Genomic DNA, 15,776 nt, shown 5'->3' on the forward strand with positions numbered 1-15,776 from the left:
AATACGAAATAGTTTAATCTCCATACACAACACACGCACAACATGTTGATGCAGTTTGTTTCCTTATAAACACGGTTCGGCGCGACACATTCAAACGACACACTTCCTGTTTTGGTCACGTGATTTCCCCCCCCTAAAAGCGATACATGCACCGATGCGGGGTTTCAGACTTGTGTACTCGGCACAGTGCTGACGCACCAGTTTGCTCGTCCCATCACTACCTGTCAGCATAACGTGACTGTAGCTTAGTTTAAACGCTGCCGTCGTCTGTCATGCAATAAACACTTGGCCGTTCAAATGTTGCGCTTCTTTCGCTGTCTTTGAGCGATAACGTCGGTTCATCTTGGTCTTCTCTCTCTCTCTCTCTCGTCAAACCCGTAATGTGGGATTAAAAATGGTCATCATCAAGGTTTACATCGCCTCGTCAAGTGGATCTGTGGCGGTGAGTTATTGGGGATTTCCTTTTCTTTTTTTGTACTCCAATTGTTGGTGGATTATTGATTAAATGCAACAAGTAATTAGACTTTAAACAGCGCAATGTCTTTGATCATTGACAAAATATTTGAAGTTCATCGCAGACAAGGAAAGTCCAGTCCAGTCAGTCACTGTACGACTGAATAAGTTGACCATTCGGGTCAGAGATGCGCGAGCGAGGCTTTTGAGTGCAATAATTGGCTCTGAATGCCTTTTGAATTGTGACTGAATACAGGGGGGAGAAAACGATGGGGCCTGCGATGCGTGAGTGGCTTGGAAGTATTCCTGGGGAAATTACATTTTTTAAACAGCCTTTAAAAATGACTTTGGCTGAAGCCATGAATGGGCAGTTTGAAATTGTCAGCACCATAAATTGTTTATCAAGTGCCCAAGCAATGTTTAAAGTAACGTGACTAACAACATGCTTCCATGGGGTGTGTCAAATTTACAAGACATTTATTTTCACTTTACAGCAACTTTAACTGTCAAGTCAGCAAAGCAATGTTTTTTGTTTTGTTGTTGTTTGTTGTTTTTTTGCATAGTCCATTTGTCCTCAGCAGTCGTGTTTTGTCCTCGTTCGTCCTGTAATGAAAGGATTAATCCAAATTAATCCCTTCATTCAGAGTGCAAACAATACACTTGCATACTTGTATGCAGCGTGCTACATTTGTATTCATATTTAGGGGTGGACTATTTTTGTAATTCATCCACAAGTGTTGAATCTGGCACCTCAAAAAATCACACTCACTCACTCACTCACTGACTCACTGACTCACTCACTGAATTGTTTCCCGTCAGACTGGTTTTGCTGTCACTTGGCCACGTTGCTCTCGAGCGTGCACTGTCGGGTCACATTTGTTTGGGTGGTGTCTGCGTGAGTGTACCAATGGATCCCCGAGTGGCAAACAAAGGCACCATTGTGGCCGCCGTCCCTAAATGCAACACGCACGTGCTCATGCCTGGATATCTGCTTTACTATTGTTTTGGCAGTGTTAATGGAAGAGCACCCAGGCTGCTCTCTAGTTTGCTGCAGGCAGCAAAGTTCAAGCTGCGGCTGATTTTTTTTTTTTTTTTTTTTTTGAGATTGGCTAAAACTATCAATGTTTTATGTCTGTGCTGTATATGCCATTTAGAGGAATGCATGACATGTTTTTGTAAATGTGTGTCCGCTCATGTGTGTCCTGGTAGGTGAAAAAGCAGCAGCAGGCGGTGGTGGGCTTCCTGGAGGCCAACGGAATCCGCTTCCAGCAAGTGGACATCGCCATGCTGGAGGAGCAGCGGCAGTGGATGTACCGCCACATCCCATGCGACAAGCGGCCGCCCAACGGCAACCCGCTGCCTCCGCAGATCTTCAGTGACGATCGCTACTGTGGGGTACGACGGAGAAATAACGCTTAGAGCAACGTGGAACAATTGTTTTCGATGATGGTCCTTCAAAGAGAACTGATTTGAATAATATCCGATTTGGTTTATTTTTATGGATCAATGTTTTGATCCCATAGTTTAGGCTAGGATGTCGATTTTTAACTTGATTACATGCCAGGTATGAAAAAAAAGAGCTTTGTGTGCGAATCGGAAGCGATTCTAATAGGTCCCCTTGTGCTTTTATAGGCACATGAATGAATGAATGAATGAATGGAACGCGTCCAGAGGGACATGACGGCACAAAGTAGGTCAACGGCCGTTGAGCTGAGTTCAGCGAGGGAGACCTTTTTACTGGCTATTGTGACTTTAGGCTCAATCATGTATCGAAACTGCACGCCACCTCTGTAATCCCGGCGTAATCCCGGCGGGGATTACGTGGCCTCACTCTCGCTGGCGTGGCTAATCCATAGCGACATGCTGGTCAAATTGGTTCCAGAATGGCAGGCAACCTTGACAAGATGAAAGGGGCGGTGAAAATCTTCTAAGACACCGGCCCCCAAGGGTTCAAAAGGAAGCTCTAACACACCTTTCCCGTCCCGGCAGGACTATGAGGACTTCTTCCAGTCGAAAGAGAACAACACTGTGTTTGCCTTCCTGGGCATCACTCCTCAGGCCTCGCTCAAAGTAAGGGACTTCCGCTTATTGCAAACATTACAGTCCTCCTTTTTGCCGAATCGCACATTTTTTAAGCCGTCGTAAATCGTTAGCTAATTTAATATAGGCTACCACCACTGGTTACAACTAATTGTTGTCCGGCTACAGAGGGTCAAAGATAGGCACAGCTGCAGTTTGAATCACTTTATACAGCGAATGCTTATACAATTAACACGTAACAAATCTCAGCATTGGCTACAAATGGCGCCAAATCACTCAGTTAACAGCCAGCTAACGCTACGCGTCACTCGATGGGCCCGCCCTCAACCTTGCAAAGTCACAGATATCACAATGTAGAACAAGAGGATGGCGACCCCAAGTGGACAGAAACAATGCCTGTGCCTCACATGCATATTTTGTATCGGTACAGTAAAATATAATCACATCGATATAACGGTTGCTGCTTTTCTGATTTATTTTGTTTATCGCAAAGGGGATGAACACCATTCTGAGTCCTCTCTTTGGTGGCTATTTGACTTATTTACTTCCACATCTCATCCTTACTGTCAAATTGGATAAGGGGGTTTGTAGAGATTTGATTACATGGCCTTATCTGGTTTCGTGTCACTTAACGTGATAAGACAAAAGAGTATCTGATTGATTTCCTACTCTGTCCAAATAATGAGCGTGTTTTTTTGTTGTTGTTGTTGTTGTTGTTGTTTTTAATCGCAGGAGTCTTAGAGGCCAGTACCGAACAGAACGATCAAAGCTCCAAAGCTCCTCTTGTGTCTTCTTACCATGGATGCCAAACGTGGGATTCCCTCCAAAAACGTCTTGTTTAACAAAGAGACTTTTTGACCCCAGAAAAGGGGGAGCACTGACAATCCTGTCAATGTTTGCGACCTCGCGTGCTCAGCAGCCACAACATTAAGCACACCCACACAGTTTCAACGCGTCCAATACGAGGGTTACAAATTCACCATTTTGTTGTTTTCTCTTCTAATTGTGACTTTTTTTAACGTTAAAGGCTTGCTAAAACTGCAATTCAGTAACTTGGCCTCTAGGTTGCGCCACTGCGCTTCAGTCATAATCATTCGTGAGCTCTCAGTTTTCCTGGTTTGGATGTCGTTAGATTAGGTACAGGTGTGCTTAATGTTGTGGCCACTCAGCATGCGTATGAGTTGTCCATTTTTGCTACTGTTTATCATATTTTCCAAGTGCTGTGCAATCATGATCAAGATATATCACTGTGACATTTTGCCGGATGATGTCCTTTTGCCACTTTGCAAAATTAATAAAGTTTATACATTTACCGTATGAATGTAATTACTCAAAATTATGATTAAGTACGCATTTGGAAAAAAAAAATACCCTAACCAGTTTTACGCTTGTGTGGCAAAGCCTCCTATCTGTCATGAAAGGGTGAGCACATTTTTTTTTTAAAGACAAATTGACATTCTTACAATGCACAGGCACCACAAGTTTGGCAATAAGTCGCTTGCACTTTGACTGGCGCATGGCATGGTGCCCTCTTGTCCCGCAACACTCGTCATTTCCCATCAACACACGCGTTTGCAATGATTTACCCGCAAATCAATACAGGAGTAAATATTCATATATCACAATGAATTTGACGGCATTTTGATGAGAAAAAGTTATTTAATGTGACAAAATGTCTTGAGTTTTCCGAGAATACATTTGAAATTTCTCCAGGGAAGCAATTGTAATACTACAAGAAATACCGTGTAATTTTATACGAATGAAGTTGAAAATGCTGTTGTGATTTTAGGAGAATACAATAATTGTGTGTATATATGACCATGTCGCATACAGCAGATAAAAATCCGAATTCAAAATTGGGACAAGGACGACACTTGGTGGGCTTCTCCGTCCGCGGGGTGCAGATATTGGGTCCCAAAAAAAAATCCCCTGTCCTGGTCCGCCTTTAATGATTGATCTTAATGTCAACACGCTTTTGCGGTCCGAGTCCACGCTCTCATTTGGAACAATTGCTGTATGTTTATGTGGGGCGCCCGTCCCGCAAATGATTGGACTGAACAGGTATGTTTTCTACTTTTGACTTTGCACTAATGCTGGCAGTCGTGCCTAACTATTTATGCCCGAATTGTGGCAGGCTATCAACTACGTTGAATACACATTATGAACTCCATTTGTGACAAAAAACTTCTTTATCTGTCAATAGGTAAGTGGTTTTTTTTTTTTTTCTACCTTTGTCTCCATCTCATTAACTGTGACTGCAATAATCTACATTGTAAGCTTGTAAGTAAGGAATTTTAGGAGGGAGAAATGATCCCAATCTTCCCAAATCGATCATGAGAAATCACTAATTACATGCAAAAAATGTTGAGTATTTTTACCGGTGTGTGAGAATATTGGATGTCACGAGATGATGCAGGTGTAGCTAAACTTGAAAATGTTCAAACTCATGTAAACGATGAATAACATCTCAGTTTGTCATTTATTTCTGCCTCAGGTATTGTACATCTGTTCATCTGTGCAGGTCAGTATTTGCCTGAAACAAACAGTGAAGCCGCGTTTATCACGAGGGATGTGATATGTTCCAGAGTGACCGAATGATTTAAAAAAAAAAAAAGAAAATACAGTTTATCAAATAATTTTGTCTACCGAAAGTCTGCTTGCTTAACGCTAGCAAATGATGCAAAATGCCATTGACAGCCTAACGGAAATTAGCACAGAAGTTCGGGTAATTATAGAACTTCAAACGGCGGTTATGCAACACATTCTCGCAACTTTGTACGATCACCATGCACCTGATTCCAGATCTTCAGACGGCACTGGAATTATGATGTCTATTTATGTCTGTGTTAAAAAAAAAAAAAAGACTTCTATACATACTATGTAGAATATTTCCTCTGTAGGTCAATACAATTTAGCTACTGGAGCAAGCTAGCTAGCTCACTGGGCTTCTTGCTCGGTAGATAGCTAGCTCGCTATCTATCAATCTTGCTATCTTGTTTATGTATTTTCTTAATTGCTATAGTTTACTCGAAGACCTTCTTTGCCTCTTTTTCTTGCTTCGTAATTATGCTGCATCTCTTCCAGTAGAGCTCAGTGCTGCCCGGCACGTTGCGGCGCAACGTGGTACTGCGCTGAAGGCGCGCAACTCTAAATTCGGACTTGTAAACTGTTAAAAAAAAAAAAAAAAAAAGACGATCCGCGATATAGCGAGGCTTCCCCGTATTTCCCTAATAGCCAATTTGAATTCCCAGAATGCTACAGCGGCACGGTGAGGCTGGCGGGCCACGCGTCGTCACGTTGCTCCGGCCGCGTGGAGGTCCTCCACAGCGGCACCTGGGGCACCGTGTGCGACGACGAATGGGACCTCGCCAACGCCCAGGTGGTGTGCCGCGAGCTGCAGTGCGGTTCAGCGCTGGCCGTCCGGAAAGCCGAAGCCTACTTTGGCCACGCCGGTGACCAAATCTGGCTGGATGACGTCCAGTGCACCGGAAACGAACTGTCCATCCTCAAGTGTCCGCACAAGCCATTGGGCAAGAACAACTGCGGTCACAGCGAAGATGTCGGAGTGGTCTGCTCGGGTAAGACTGGCCTTGCCATTGCACGCTTGGCGCTTTATTCGCTGTGTGTATGTTCAAGTCACATTCAATGCAAGAGCCATATCGAGATATAACTTTCAAACGATAAAAATGTGCTTGCAAAGCCAGCTGTTGCTAGGCAGACTTTGTGCTGACATTTTACAAGGTGAAAAAAGTTCATAATTTCAATCATTTCAATGGACATAGACATCATTTCACTGGAGTAAAGTTGTCATTTTACATTCCAAAATGACGGAACCGTATGAAAAGTCATAATTCTGCGACAATAGGTGTAATAGTACAAAAAATGTTTTAAAAGCATTCCATACAAATAAAGTTGTCGTTTTCCAAGTGAATAGATAGCCATACATTAGAGGAAAAAATGTCATTTATTTTCATAATGAAGTTGTAATTTTGCAATGAAAAATGTTTATAATGACGAGTAAAACAGTCATTTTTGCTGGGGGACAAAAATGTTTGGAGTGAATTGACCTGGGGGGGGTCATGACTAAACTATCAATACTACAGTTGGTGTTTTTCACCAGAGAAGCCGAGAATGTCGTCATATTTCCTCCTATGAAATGATGCCGCTTGCAGAGCACATGCGAGTGAGCAACGGCAGCAGTCGGTGCAACGGCCGACTGGAGGTCTTCCTGGACGGCCACTGGAGCAAAGTTTGCAGTGAGCTGGGCCTGGCCGAGGCCAAGGTGCTCTGCCAGGAGCTCTACTGCGGTAAGCCTCTGGTTTCCGCCGAAAAGCTGGATTTTGGTCAATCCCGTGAAGTCTTGGCGGTGAAAAGCACATGCTTGGGCAACGAGAGCTCCATCTCGCAGTGCTCTCATCAAGAAGTCAAAGAACACTGCGTCGACGCTACCGTTTCCTGCTACAGTAAGTCCACCGTCTCGACAGTGAGAGGAGAGGCGCAGTGGTGCCTTGATTTACCGCGATTCGCCGATAGAGGGCGCCAATAGACAGATTGTGAATCGTCAAATGGCTTTTTTTTTTTGGATAGACAGCCAGCCGGTTCGTCTGGTCAACGGGACCAACCGCTGCGCGGGCCGAGTGGAGATCTCGTACTTTGACCAGTGGGGTACGGTGTGCGACGACAAATGGGGGATGCAGGAGGCGAGCGTGGTCTGCCGCGAGTTGGGCTGCGGGGCTCCCCTGGAAGTCAAGTACAGGGCCTTCTTCGGCGCCGGCGAAGGCCAAACGTGGCTGGACGATTTGGAGTGCACGGGCCACGAGAAGTCGCTCGCCGAGTGCTCGCACAGAGGATTCGGGGAGCACGACTGCAGCCATTCTGAGGATGCAAGCGTTATATGTTCAGGTGCTTACTACGCTCTCCCACCAAAAGTATTGCGACACAAGACAATAACTCGAGCTGCAACCAAAAATAATTTGGATCATCAGTCTGTCGATGATTTTGTCAATTAATTAATCAATCTGATTGAAAAGCATGTTTTGATTTCCATACATGGGAGAAAGTTGGCAAAAATGTTGGCTTTCAGAATAAAAGCAGATGTTTGCAAATGTCTAATTTAAAAAAAAAAAAAAAAAACGCCAATATAATCAAGCTGCTTGACTACAACAGAAATCTGAGAACATTTACTGTTGAGTGGCAGAAATTCTGAGGATTTGAGGAATTTTACATTAAACAAGGTAGCTAAACAGTTCATTGAGTATCAGAATATTTATTGGCTAATTTGCTGATCAATTAATCGCTGATAAATCGACCAATCGTTTCACCTCTAAAATAACATAGCCTTTTTTTTTCCTTTTTTTTTTTTAATCATCTTTTTCCATCTTGTTTTGGCAGAAACACTCCGACTGACCAACGGGAGCACACAGTGCTCGGGCCGCCTGGAGGTCTTCCACCACGGCGCGTGGGGCAAACTGTGCGATGACAACTGGAGCACCAAGGAGGCCAACATGGTGTGTCAGGAACTCAACTGCGGAGGTCTGTCCAAATCCGTGGAGTACTTTGGCGAAAGCCAGCTCAGGAGCTACAGGGGCTCCTGTCCGATGGGCGCCGCCTCCTTCTCCCAGTGCAGCCTCCAGGAGACCTCCGACACGTGCCGAGGGGTTTCGCTTTCATGCGTGGGTAAGACGCATTTTCGACTGCCGAGCAATAAGACGTCACCTGCCGTAGAATAACGCAAATCCCTTTTCCCCCATTGAAATGGATTGAGCTTCAAATCGTAATTCAAGGAACCGCTAGTATCCAATCGATGGAAAAACTCAATTTCACGCACGCGCCTTTAAGAGTTTCCCGCAACCTTGTGGAGTCAAACCAATAGGTGACTGCGTACACGCCGTCCACAGGCACTCCCACGCTACGGCTCGCCAACGGCACGGACAGATGCTCGGGCCGAGTGGAGTTCCACCACGACAGCATTTGGGGGACGGTGTGCGACGACTCGTGGGACATTCGAGACGCTCAAGTGGTGTGCCGGGCCATGGACTGCGGCACGGCCATGACGGCCAAATCGGGCGCCTATTTCGGCGAAGGCGTGGGAGAGATCTGGCTGGATGATGTGGAATGCGTGGGCAACGAGTCGTCCTTGAGCAAGTGCCCGCATTCGTCCTTGGGCGATAACAACTGCAATCACGGCGAAGACGCTTCGGTCATGTGCTCAGGTGAGCAAGGTGCCCTCGGATCCGTTCTTTGCATAAGCCAGGATGATCCTGTTGATAATTTGGACCCGATTTCCTAAATCTCCCATGTTTGAAAGGACGCAGGAAGTCAGACGTTTTAGGGTCATTTTCACCACCACGCTAAAGACGAGTGGATTCAATCTTATTCCACAAACGCCGTATTTATCAGAACGCCTTTGTTTCAACTAGCGGGCTTTGCATAGAAAATAATCTTGGAAAAAAAAAGATTAAGTTGGCAACATGAAACTTATTAGCCGCATCTATCATGCGTTTCCCCACAAAAAAAAAATCTCAAGAACCCATGCCTGAAAGGACACACAGGAAGTCTGCCATTTTGGCGTCATTTGAGCTTTTTCGAGGGTCCCTGCAAAACCCGTGCCTGAAAAGGCGACCATTTTGTTGTGAACCTCCCGGTTTGAGCTCATTTTGTCAGCTGTATTTTCAGCCAACTCATTCCCAGTGGGCCTTCTCTGTCTTTCTAGCCACCATCAGGCTGATAAATGGTAGCAACCAGTGTTCAGGCCGGGTGGAGGTCCACCACCAAGGCCACTGGTGGTCGGTGTTCAACGTCCAGTGGGGGTTGCACGAAGCGGCGGTGGTGTGCCGGGAGATGAACTGCGGCGATCCTCTTAAGGCGGCGGGGTCTTTCGGGCAAAGCGCAGACGTAAGCGGGTACAAGATCGGCTGCAACGGCAGGGAGACTTCGCTCACGCAGTGCTCTCTGCGGGAGTACGTCCGAAGCGGCCACGATCACGCCGAGGAGGCATCTGTCCAATGCTCGGGTAAATAATCATTCTTGAAGTACTTTGTGTTGTGTGCCTCCTGTCGTTTTACTCAAACTTGTGGTATTCTTGAGACCAATGTGGTTTTTTTTAGAAGATAGAATAGTGCGGAAAACTATTTTATTGGAACGAAATGAAGGAAGAAAATAAGAAAAGAATCGGACTTTTGTATTGTAACAATGGGCTGTCGCTTTTCTAAAAGTATTACTTTTCCCACTTACGGTTTGTTTGTTTTTCTTACTCTTAAACATTTTGGATTACCAAGGCGATGTAAATATCTTCACAAAGAAACATAAGTAAAAACAAAATGAAGTTTCTAAATGAAAACACCTGGGCCAAAAATAAAAATCTAAAGGTATCCTATCGCTGTTTGGAAAAGAAACTGCATTTTGTTTTGACTTGGGTTGCTCATGTTAGATGTTAACTCCTTTTCAGACCCACTTCAACACTAAGGTTTGATCAAAAAATAGAAATAACTTCCTGGGATTAAATGTCTGGACCGGGAAAAGTCAATTTGTCAATGGCAGCGAATGAGTTCAAATTAGCTTGATGATCGGAAACGAATTCATATTCATGGGTAATATGCCGAGAAAAATCGGGGAGAGGGCATGTCACGCTACTGTCGGGCGTCTCTTCCGCAGGCAACGTTCGATTGGTGGGCGGCCACAACCGCTGCGCCGGCAGGGTGGAATTCTACGACAAAGGCCGCTGGGGGGACATGTGCGGCGAAATGTGGGACAGCAGCGACGCGGCCGTGGTGTGCAAGCAGCTGAATTGCGGCAAGGCCCACGCCATCACCGCGGGGACCGAGTACGGCCACGGCTCGGGACACATGTGGGCCACGCAGATGGAATGCAGCGGCATGGAGTCCACCTTGGCGCAGTGCACGCAAAGATCCTTCCAGGAGAGCTCGTGCAACACCATGTCGCTCGCCGGCATCATCTGCTCAGGTGGCGGCAGACGTCTTGAGTTGCCGCATCTGGACGTCGTGGATCTTCATTCATTTGCTCCTGTCGTTTGCGTCCCGCAGACAGCTTGGAGGTGCGCTTGGTGAACACCGACAACGAGTGCACAGGCAGAGTGGAGGTCCAGCACGACAACGTGTGGCACTCGGTGTGCGACGCCGACTGGGACCTGGCCAAAGCCGACGTGGTGTGCGATCGTCTGCAGTGCGGCCACGTGGTGGGCGTCTACGGCGGCGCCCGCTACGGCCAAAGCAGCGGGCCCGTGATGGGGGCCGGTGACGCCTGTTTCGCCAACATCACCTCTCTGGAGCGGTGCTCGCGCAAAGGTTTCGCCGGCTCCACGTGCGAGCACGATCGCGACGCCGGTGTTTCCTGTGCAGGTGAACTAGTAGTTTGACTCGTGAGCCATCGATTTGTCCTTTTTTTTTTTTTTTTTTTTTCTCCCCCTCAAAATTGAAAAATAGAGATGTTTTTTCGACAGTAACCGCTTCACTTACAATTCACGTCAATTCAACTGCTCGGTTAGCTCATTGTTTTGGTTATTCGCTTCATTCGTGGCGCCAAGTCCCTGAGAAAAAGTTTGGAAAGATGATGTCACCAAAGTCGCTTGCCTTGGGGAAGTCATTCAAATTGTTTTTGAGACGGAATGTGGAACGTGCCCAATGACGGGCAGGCACGTTGAATGTTGTCAGTTCAATTCCATGCCGGCAAAGCAATCTGGATGAGGATCCGCTCTGCTAATAGTCCGTTTGTGTTCCCACTCACAGCAAAACTTCAGCTGGTCGGCGGCTGGAGCAGATGCTCCGGCCGGGTGGAGGTGTTACACGCCGGCCAGTGGGGGACGGTGTGCGACGACGAGTGGGAGCTGAGCGCCGCCGACGTGGTGTGCCGACAGCTGGGCTGCGGCCACGCCGTGTCGGCCCCCTCCAGTGCGCACTTTGGGCGGGGCAGCGGCCCCATATGGCTGGACAACGTGGTGTGCGAAGGCCAGGAGTTGGCCATCACGCACTGCACTCACCAAGGATTTGGCGAGAATAACTGTGGCCACTCCGAGGACGCCGGAGTCATCTGTTTGGGTCAGAAGCTTGCAAAACAGGACAAATAAATAAGTGTGGACATTTCCCTTTTAACGTGGAAACTCGCGGGTCGAACTTTCAAAACAACATTCGTACCTGAGGACGCCTTGTAGATACTGGTAGTGTTCCACATGGTTCTGCAGTATGTTGGCTCCGTCATTTAAAAAAACACAAACCGCATAAACGTCATAATTGCCTGCTGTTCTTGTCGAAAACTGGCGGGGGTCCACAAGGCTCCCTACTCAGTCCAGATTTTTTTTTTTTCGTTTCCTGGCAGTACAGGAGAAAACTACTGTAGTGGTGATCCTCAAATCTCAATTCTTAGTCCGCTTCATTGCTACTAGGAATAGCAGATGAGCGCGATCATGAAACCGCCGCGAGACGCGAGTAATCGGCGAAAAGCATGAACTGATGACCGTACCTCTCCCCGTTGTCTAAGGTGCTCTGGAGAAGCCTCAGATCGCGGTGAGTCCCTCGGTGGAGGTTAACTGGGGCGAGAACGTGGAGTTCACCTGCACCATCCTGAGCGAGCACTTCGGCGGCACCTTCCTGCTGAAAAGGTTACAGGGCCCCTTCAAGCTTCACAAGTACAGCGGGAGCGAGGCGGCCACCTTCACCCTGCCTCGAGTCAACTTCAGCCACCAGGGCTCGTACTTTTGCGAGTATCAGAAGAAACTGGAGGGTAACGTCATGTACTATCCTCAAGGGGAGCCCGTGGAGCTCACCGTCAAAGGTGCTCGCTTCTACACGTCCATCTTCTGGATGCGAGCTACCTTCGCTGGAACAAATGTCTCGGTCTTTCTTCCCAGTGTCTCTTGAGAAGCCGCACATCGTCATGACCACCTACCAGGTGATGGTGATGTACAGCCCGCAGGAGGTGTCGGTCACGCGGGGCAGCAGCTTCTCCGTCACGTGCTCCGTCCATTCCCTGTACCCTCACGGCATGTTCTACCTGAAGAACACCAACACCAACGCCACCAGCGCCAAGGCGGCGTTCGGACACACCGTGTTCTACGTGGCCTTGTTTGAATTCCCCGACATAGAGGACGAAGACCAAGGCGCTTACGTCTGCATCTACTCCGTCAACTTCTCCTCCAAGGCTTTTTGGTCCACTCCTTCCACGCCGCTGTATATCAACGTAGCCGGTAAGAACCCAAAGAGCTCCGAACGGTACACACACACTTTTCTCCCTGGCTCAAATGTGTGTTCCGATGGACCGCAGCAGCTGCGTCTTCATCAGTGGTCTCTGGAATTGTGAGCGGGTTGGTGCTGTTGCTGCTAATTCTCGTCGTGGGTTATCTGGTCTGGAGAAGAAGGCGGCAGCATGCTGGTAAGCACGTGTGCTCTCATTTAGAAATGAGTACGCTTTTTTTCAAGAATATGTTCTATGCAAGCCCACTCGTTGAAACAAGGCATTCTGATTAATATTGCGTTTGTGGAATAAGAGTTAATCCACCCGTTTTTTTTTTGCTATCTCTGGGGCGGCCATTTTGCCACGCCTGAAAATGACATCGCAGTTGCTCGGGTTACGACCAATCACTGACCTGGCCTGTTTTCTGAAGCTGAGCCGTGATTGGTCGTTACCTGAGCCCTGAGCAATTGTGAAGGCATTTTCAGTCGACACAAGTGACAAAATGGCCGCCCCCTGAGATGGCTAAAAACGGGCGGTTAACTCACATTTAAGTGTGGACAGGACCAAATGTCATTGCATCTGGCTCAGCGCATTTTTTTAGAGTTTGCTCCATTATCTGCCGCTTAAAACGAACCCGGTTAATGACTTTCAGCTGGTTGTGATGTTTTTCTGTCCTTTTCAGGCACCTTGATTCAGTTCAGCAACCAATTCGGAGGAGCCAGGAAAGCCGACTCGGAAGACGCGGGCAACGGCGGACTCGAGGGCGGGTAGGGAAAAGAAAAGATGCTTTCCAGCTAGATCTCCCGTGGCTGACCAAAATGTCACCGTTTTTTTTTTTTTTTTTTTTTTTACCTCCTCAGAGATGGCGGCACTGCCGCCAGCAAGGCAGGTGCGCGGAGCCCCCCGGCGGACATGTCAGCCGAGGTGGACTCGGAGAACTCGTTGGAGACGGTCCCCGAGGACCTGGCCGGCCGAGTGTGTTATGAGCTGGAACCGCTCGTTTTCTCCTGATCGCTTGCCTTTAATCATGCCGCATTAAACAACACAAAAAACATTAACAGAGATGTTTGCTTAGCTTATGATATTGTCTTTATATTGCTGGATTGGTTGAAAGAAAATATTTTATTATACTCTTATCTTCAACGGTCAACCCCCGCATACTCATCCATCATTCAGATTTGTTTTTTCAAATTTTTTTTCTCAATATTTTTTAAATATTTGTTTTAATATTTGGTTTTTTTTTTATGTGGTTTTCTTTTCTGTCTTTGTACATGCCCAAAGCAATAAAACCTTATTTCTGACAATGAAGCACATCTTCGTGTGCTCGCGTGTGTGTGTGTGTGTGTGTGCGCGGGTATGTCAACAAGCCACAACTGGAAAGAGAGCTGCACACAAAGTGGGTGTGCCTACTACAGACACAGGTTAATCATGTCCAAACCTGCTTACCTTGACTGCTTTCTGACACACACACACACACACACACACACACACGCATACGCATTCTGCCACTGGACGTGTTTTCTTGAAATCATTTTTTTCTGGGTTAAACTTGCAGCCATGACAATCATAGTGTATTACTCCAGTGTGAGCAGCAACCTTGAGGTATAGTATTGTTCCCTTTTCACGACTTATGCCGACTTTGTCCCCAAAATGTACATTATTGGTTTCAATTGTGTTTTCTTCCAGATGAAGAAAAACCAACAGAAAATCTTCATGATCCTTGAGAGCAAGAAGATCCCCTTTGAGAAACGTGACATTGCAGCGGATGAAGCGGATAAGAGTAAAATGAGGTTAATTGCACAGGACTCAAAAGCATTGCCACCGCAAATATGCAATGGGGAAACATACTGTGGGGTAAGTCATTTTTTTCTTTTTCTTTTTTTCTTTTCCTGCAATTCCTCCCCAGTAGTCGCATCACAGGTGTGGCAACATAGAACTAAAATCAATATTTGAAGTATTACAGCACTGCACAGACACAGTAGTGACACACACTCTTAACTGTAGTCTTGTCCATCAAGCATTTCCAGTGGTGCCTTGAAATACCCATTTAGAGATACAGGACATCGTTTGGGCTATTTTTTTTGCTTTGACCTGCGAGCACAAACTCAAGATACGAGTGCTGCGTGGTGGAAGCAAACTTAATTCACAATAAGCAGCGCTTTGGCAAATAGTACACAATGTGTCTTCAAGCTGTTTAATGGCACTCCCATTTCAAGTTTACTGTCAAAACTAAACATAAGGTAAAGAAAACTGCTGGTTGTGTTTTGAAATAAATCACATAACTTGCTTACAAAATGTCACTAGCTTAATTCTCACATGTTGCAAAACGCCACAGATGGGCTAACAAATTGGAGCAGTGTTTCAGTATAACCCTTTGAGTAATGATATACAACTAACAATCACACGCATCTATTCTTTATCCTCTGCCAAGAATGGCCAATATTACTGCTGTGTGTTGAGGAGCTGAGAGCGCCCCCGTGTACAGGATGTCAGTATTTCTGTGTTATACTGCCACTGGTGGCCTAGGCGCACGCAAAGTGAACTACACGTGTACAACAAGCAAATTACTTTGCCTTAAGAATGATGTCTGACCCAAAATAGGATAGTAAAAATAAATGCCTCCTCCACAATAAACACTTCATAATAAATGCCCCATAGGCTACTATCTGAAGAAAAGAGGTGAGAAATAATTTAATACATGTGTGTAAATGACAAGCATTGTGACTCGTTGTTCCATGTTGTCTTTTTCCCCTTTTCCCCGTTCAGGACATGAATGCATTCGACGAAGCCATTGAGAGTGAACAACTGGAGGCTTTTCTCAAAATCTAACTCTGAGAAGAGACTTGACCTTTCCACGGGACTCCACTACTTTCTTGATTTTTTTTTTTTTTTTTTTTCTCAAACACACGTTGTGTTGAATGATACAGTGATGTTTCCATTGTGTTAGGTGCTATCACATTTAATTTGGCTACTTAATGACACAAATCAATAAAGAACAATTAAACACGACTTGATCTCTGTCTACTTCATCCATATTTTGGTTTACAAGTATATACAGTATAGACAAATGAACTCTGACCAACAAACACCACCCCACA

At 46.2% G+C, this 15,776-nt stretch overlaps 3 protein-coding genes across 4 annotated transcripts; all 3 read left to right on the plus strand.

The window, feature by feature from the left end:
* Positions 1-134: 134 nt before the first annotated feature.
* On the plus strand, positions 135-3,810 carry sh3bgrl2 (SH3 domain binding glutamate-rich protein like 2). The gene is made up of 4 exons (XM_086018024.1): positions 135-442; positions 1,663-1,848; positions 2,443-2,523; positions 3,226-3,810. Exons 1-4 carry the CDS (start codon positions 395-397, stop codon positions 3,232-3,234), a joined length of 324 nt encoding a protein of 107 aa, XP_085874150.1. The 5' UTR covers positions 135-394; the 3' UTR covers positions 3,235-3,810.
* Positions 3,811-4,407: 597 nt separating this feature from the next.
* On the plus strand, positions 4,408-13,986 carry LOC147128469 (scavenger receptor cysteine-rich type 1 protein M130-like). Of its 2 annotated transcripts, none has more exons than XM_086018016.1 (17): positions 4,408-4,554; positions 4,628-4,696; positions 4,988-5,014; positions 5,745-6,071; positions 6,666-6,956; positions 7,081-7,395; positions 7,885-8,169; positions 8,391-8,705; positions 9,206-9,505; positions 10,147-10,455; positions 10,536-10,850; positions 11,238-11,546; positions 11,986-12,279; positions 12,356-12,691; positions 12,772-12,876; positions 13,361-13,445; positions 13,539-13,986. In XM_086018016.1, exons 2-17 carry the CDS (start codon positions 4,654-4,656, stop codon positions 13,687-13,689), a joined length of 3,807 nt encoding a protein of 1,268 aa, XP_085874142.1. In that variant the 5' UTR covers positions 4,408-4,554; positions 4,628-4,653; the 3' UTR covers positions 13,690-13,986. The 2 variants fall into 2 exon arrangements, with proteins under 2 accessions (XP_085874142.1, XP_085874141.1); XM_086018015.1 differs by having other exon boundaries at positions 4,410-4,554; positions 12,769-12,876.
* Positions 13,987-14,034: 48 nt separating this feature from the next.
* On the plus strand, positions 14,035-15,687 carry LOC147128470 (SH3 domain-binding glutamic acid-rich-like protein 3). Its single transcript, XM_086018023.1, has 3 exons — positions 14,035-14,280; positions 14,365-14,532; positions 15,445-15,687. Exons 1-3 carry the CDS (start codon positions 14,035-14,037, stop codon positions 15,505-15,507), a joined length of 477 nt encoding a protein of 158 aa, XP_085874149.1. The 3' UTR covers positions 15,508-15,687.
* The last annotated feature ends 89 nt before the right edge of the window (positions 15,688-15,776 follow it).

The sequence above is a fragment of the Filicampus tigris genome, chromosome 20 (genome assembly GCF_054856515.1).
Source record: "Filicampus tigris isolate MCC_2025a chromosome 20, RoL_Ftig_1.0, whole genome shotgun sequence".
Classification (NCBI taxonomy): domain Eukaryota; kingdom Metazoa; phylum Chordata; class Actinopteri; order Syngnathiformes; family Syngnathidae; genus Filicampus; species Filicampus tigris.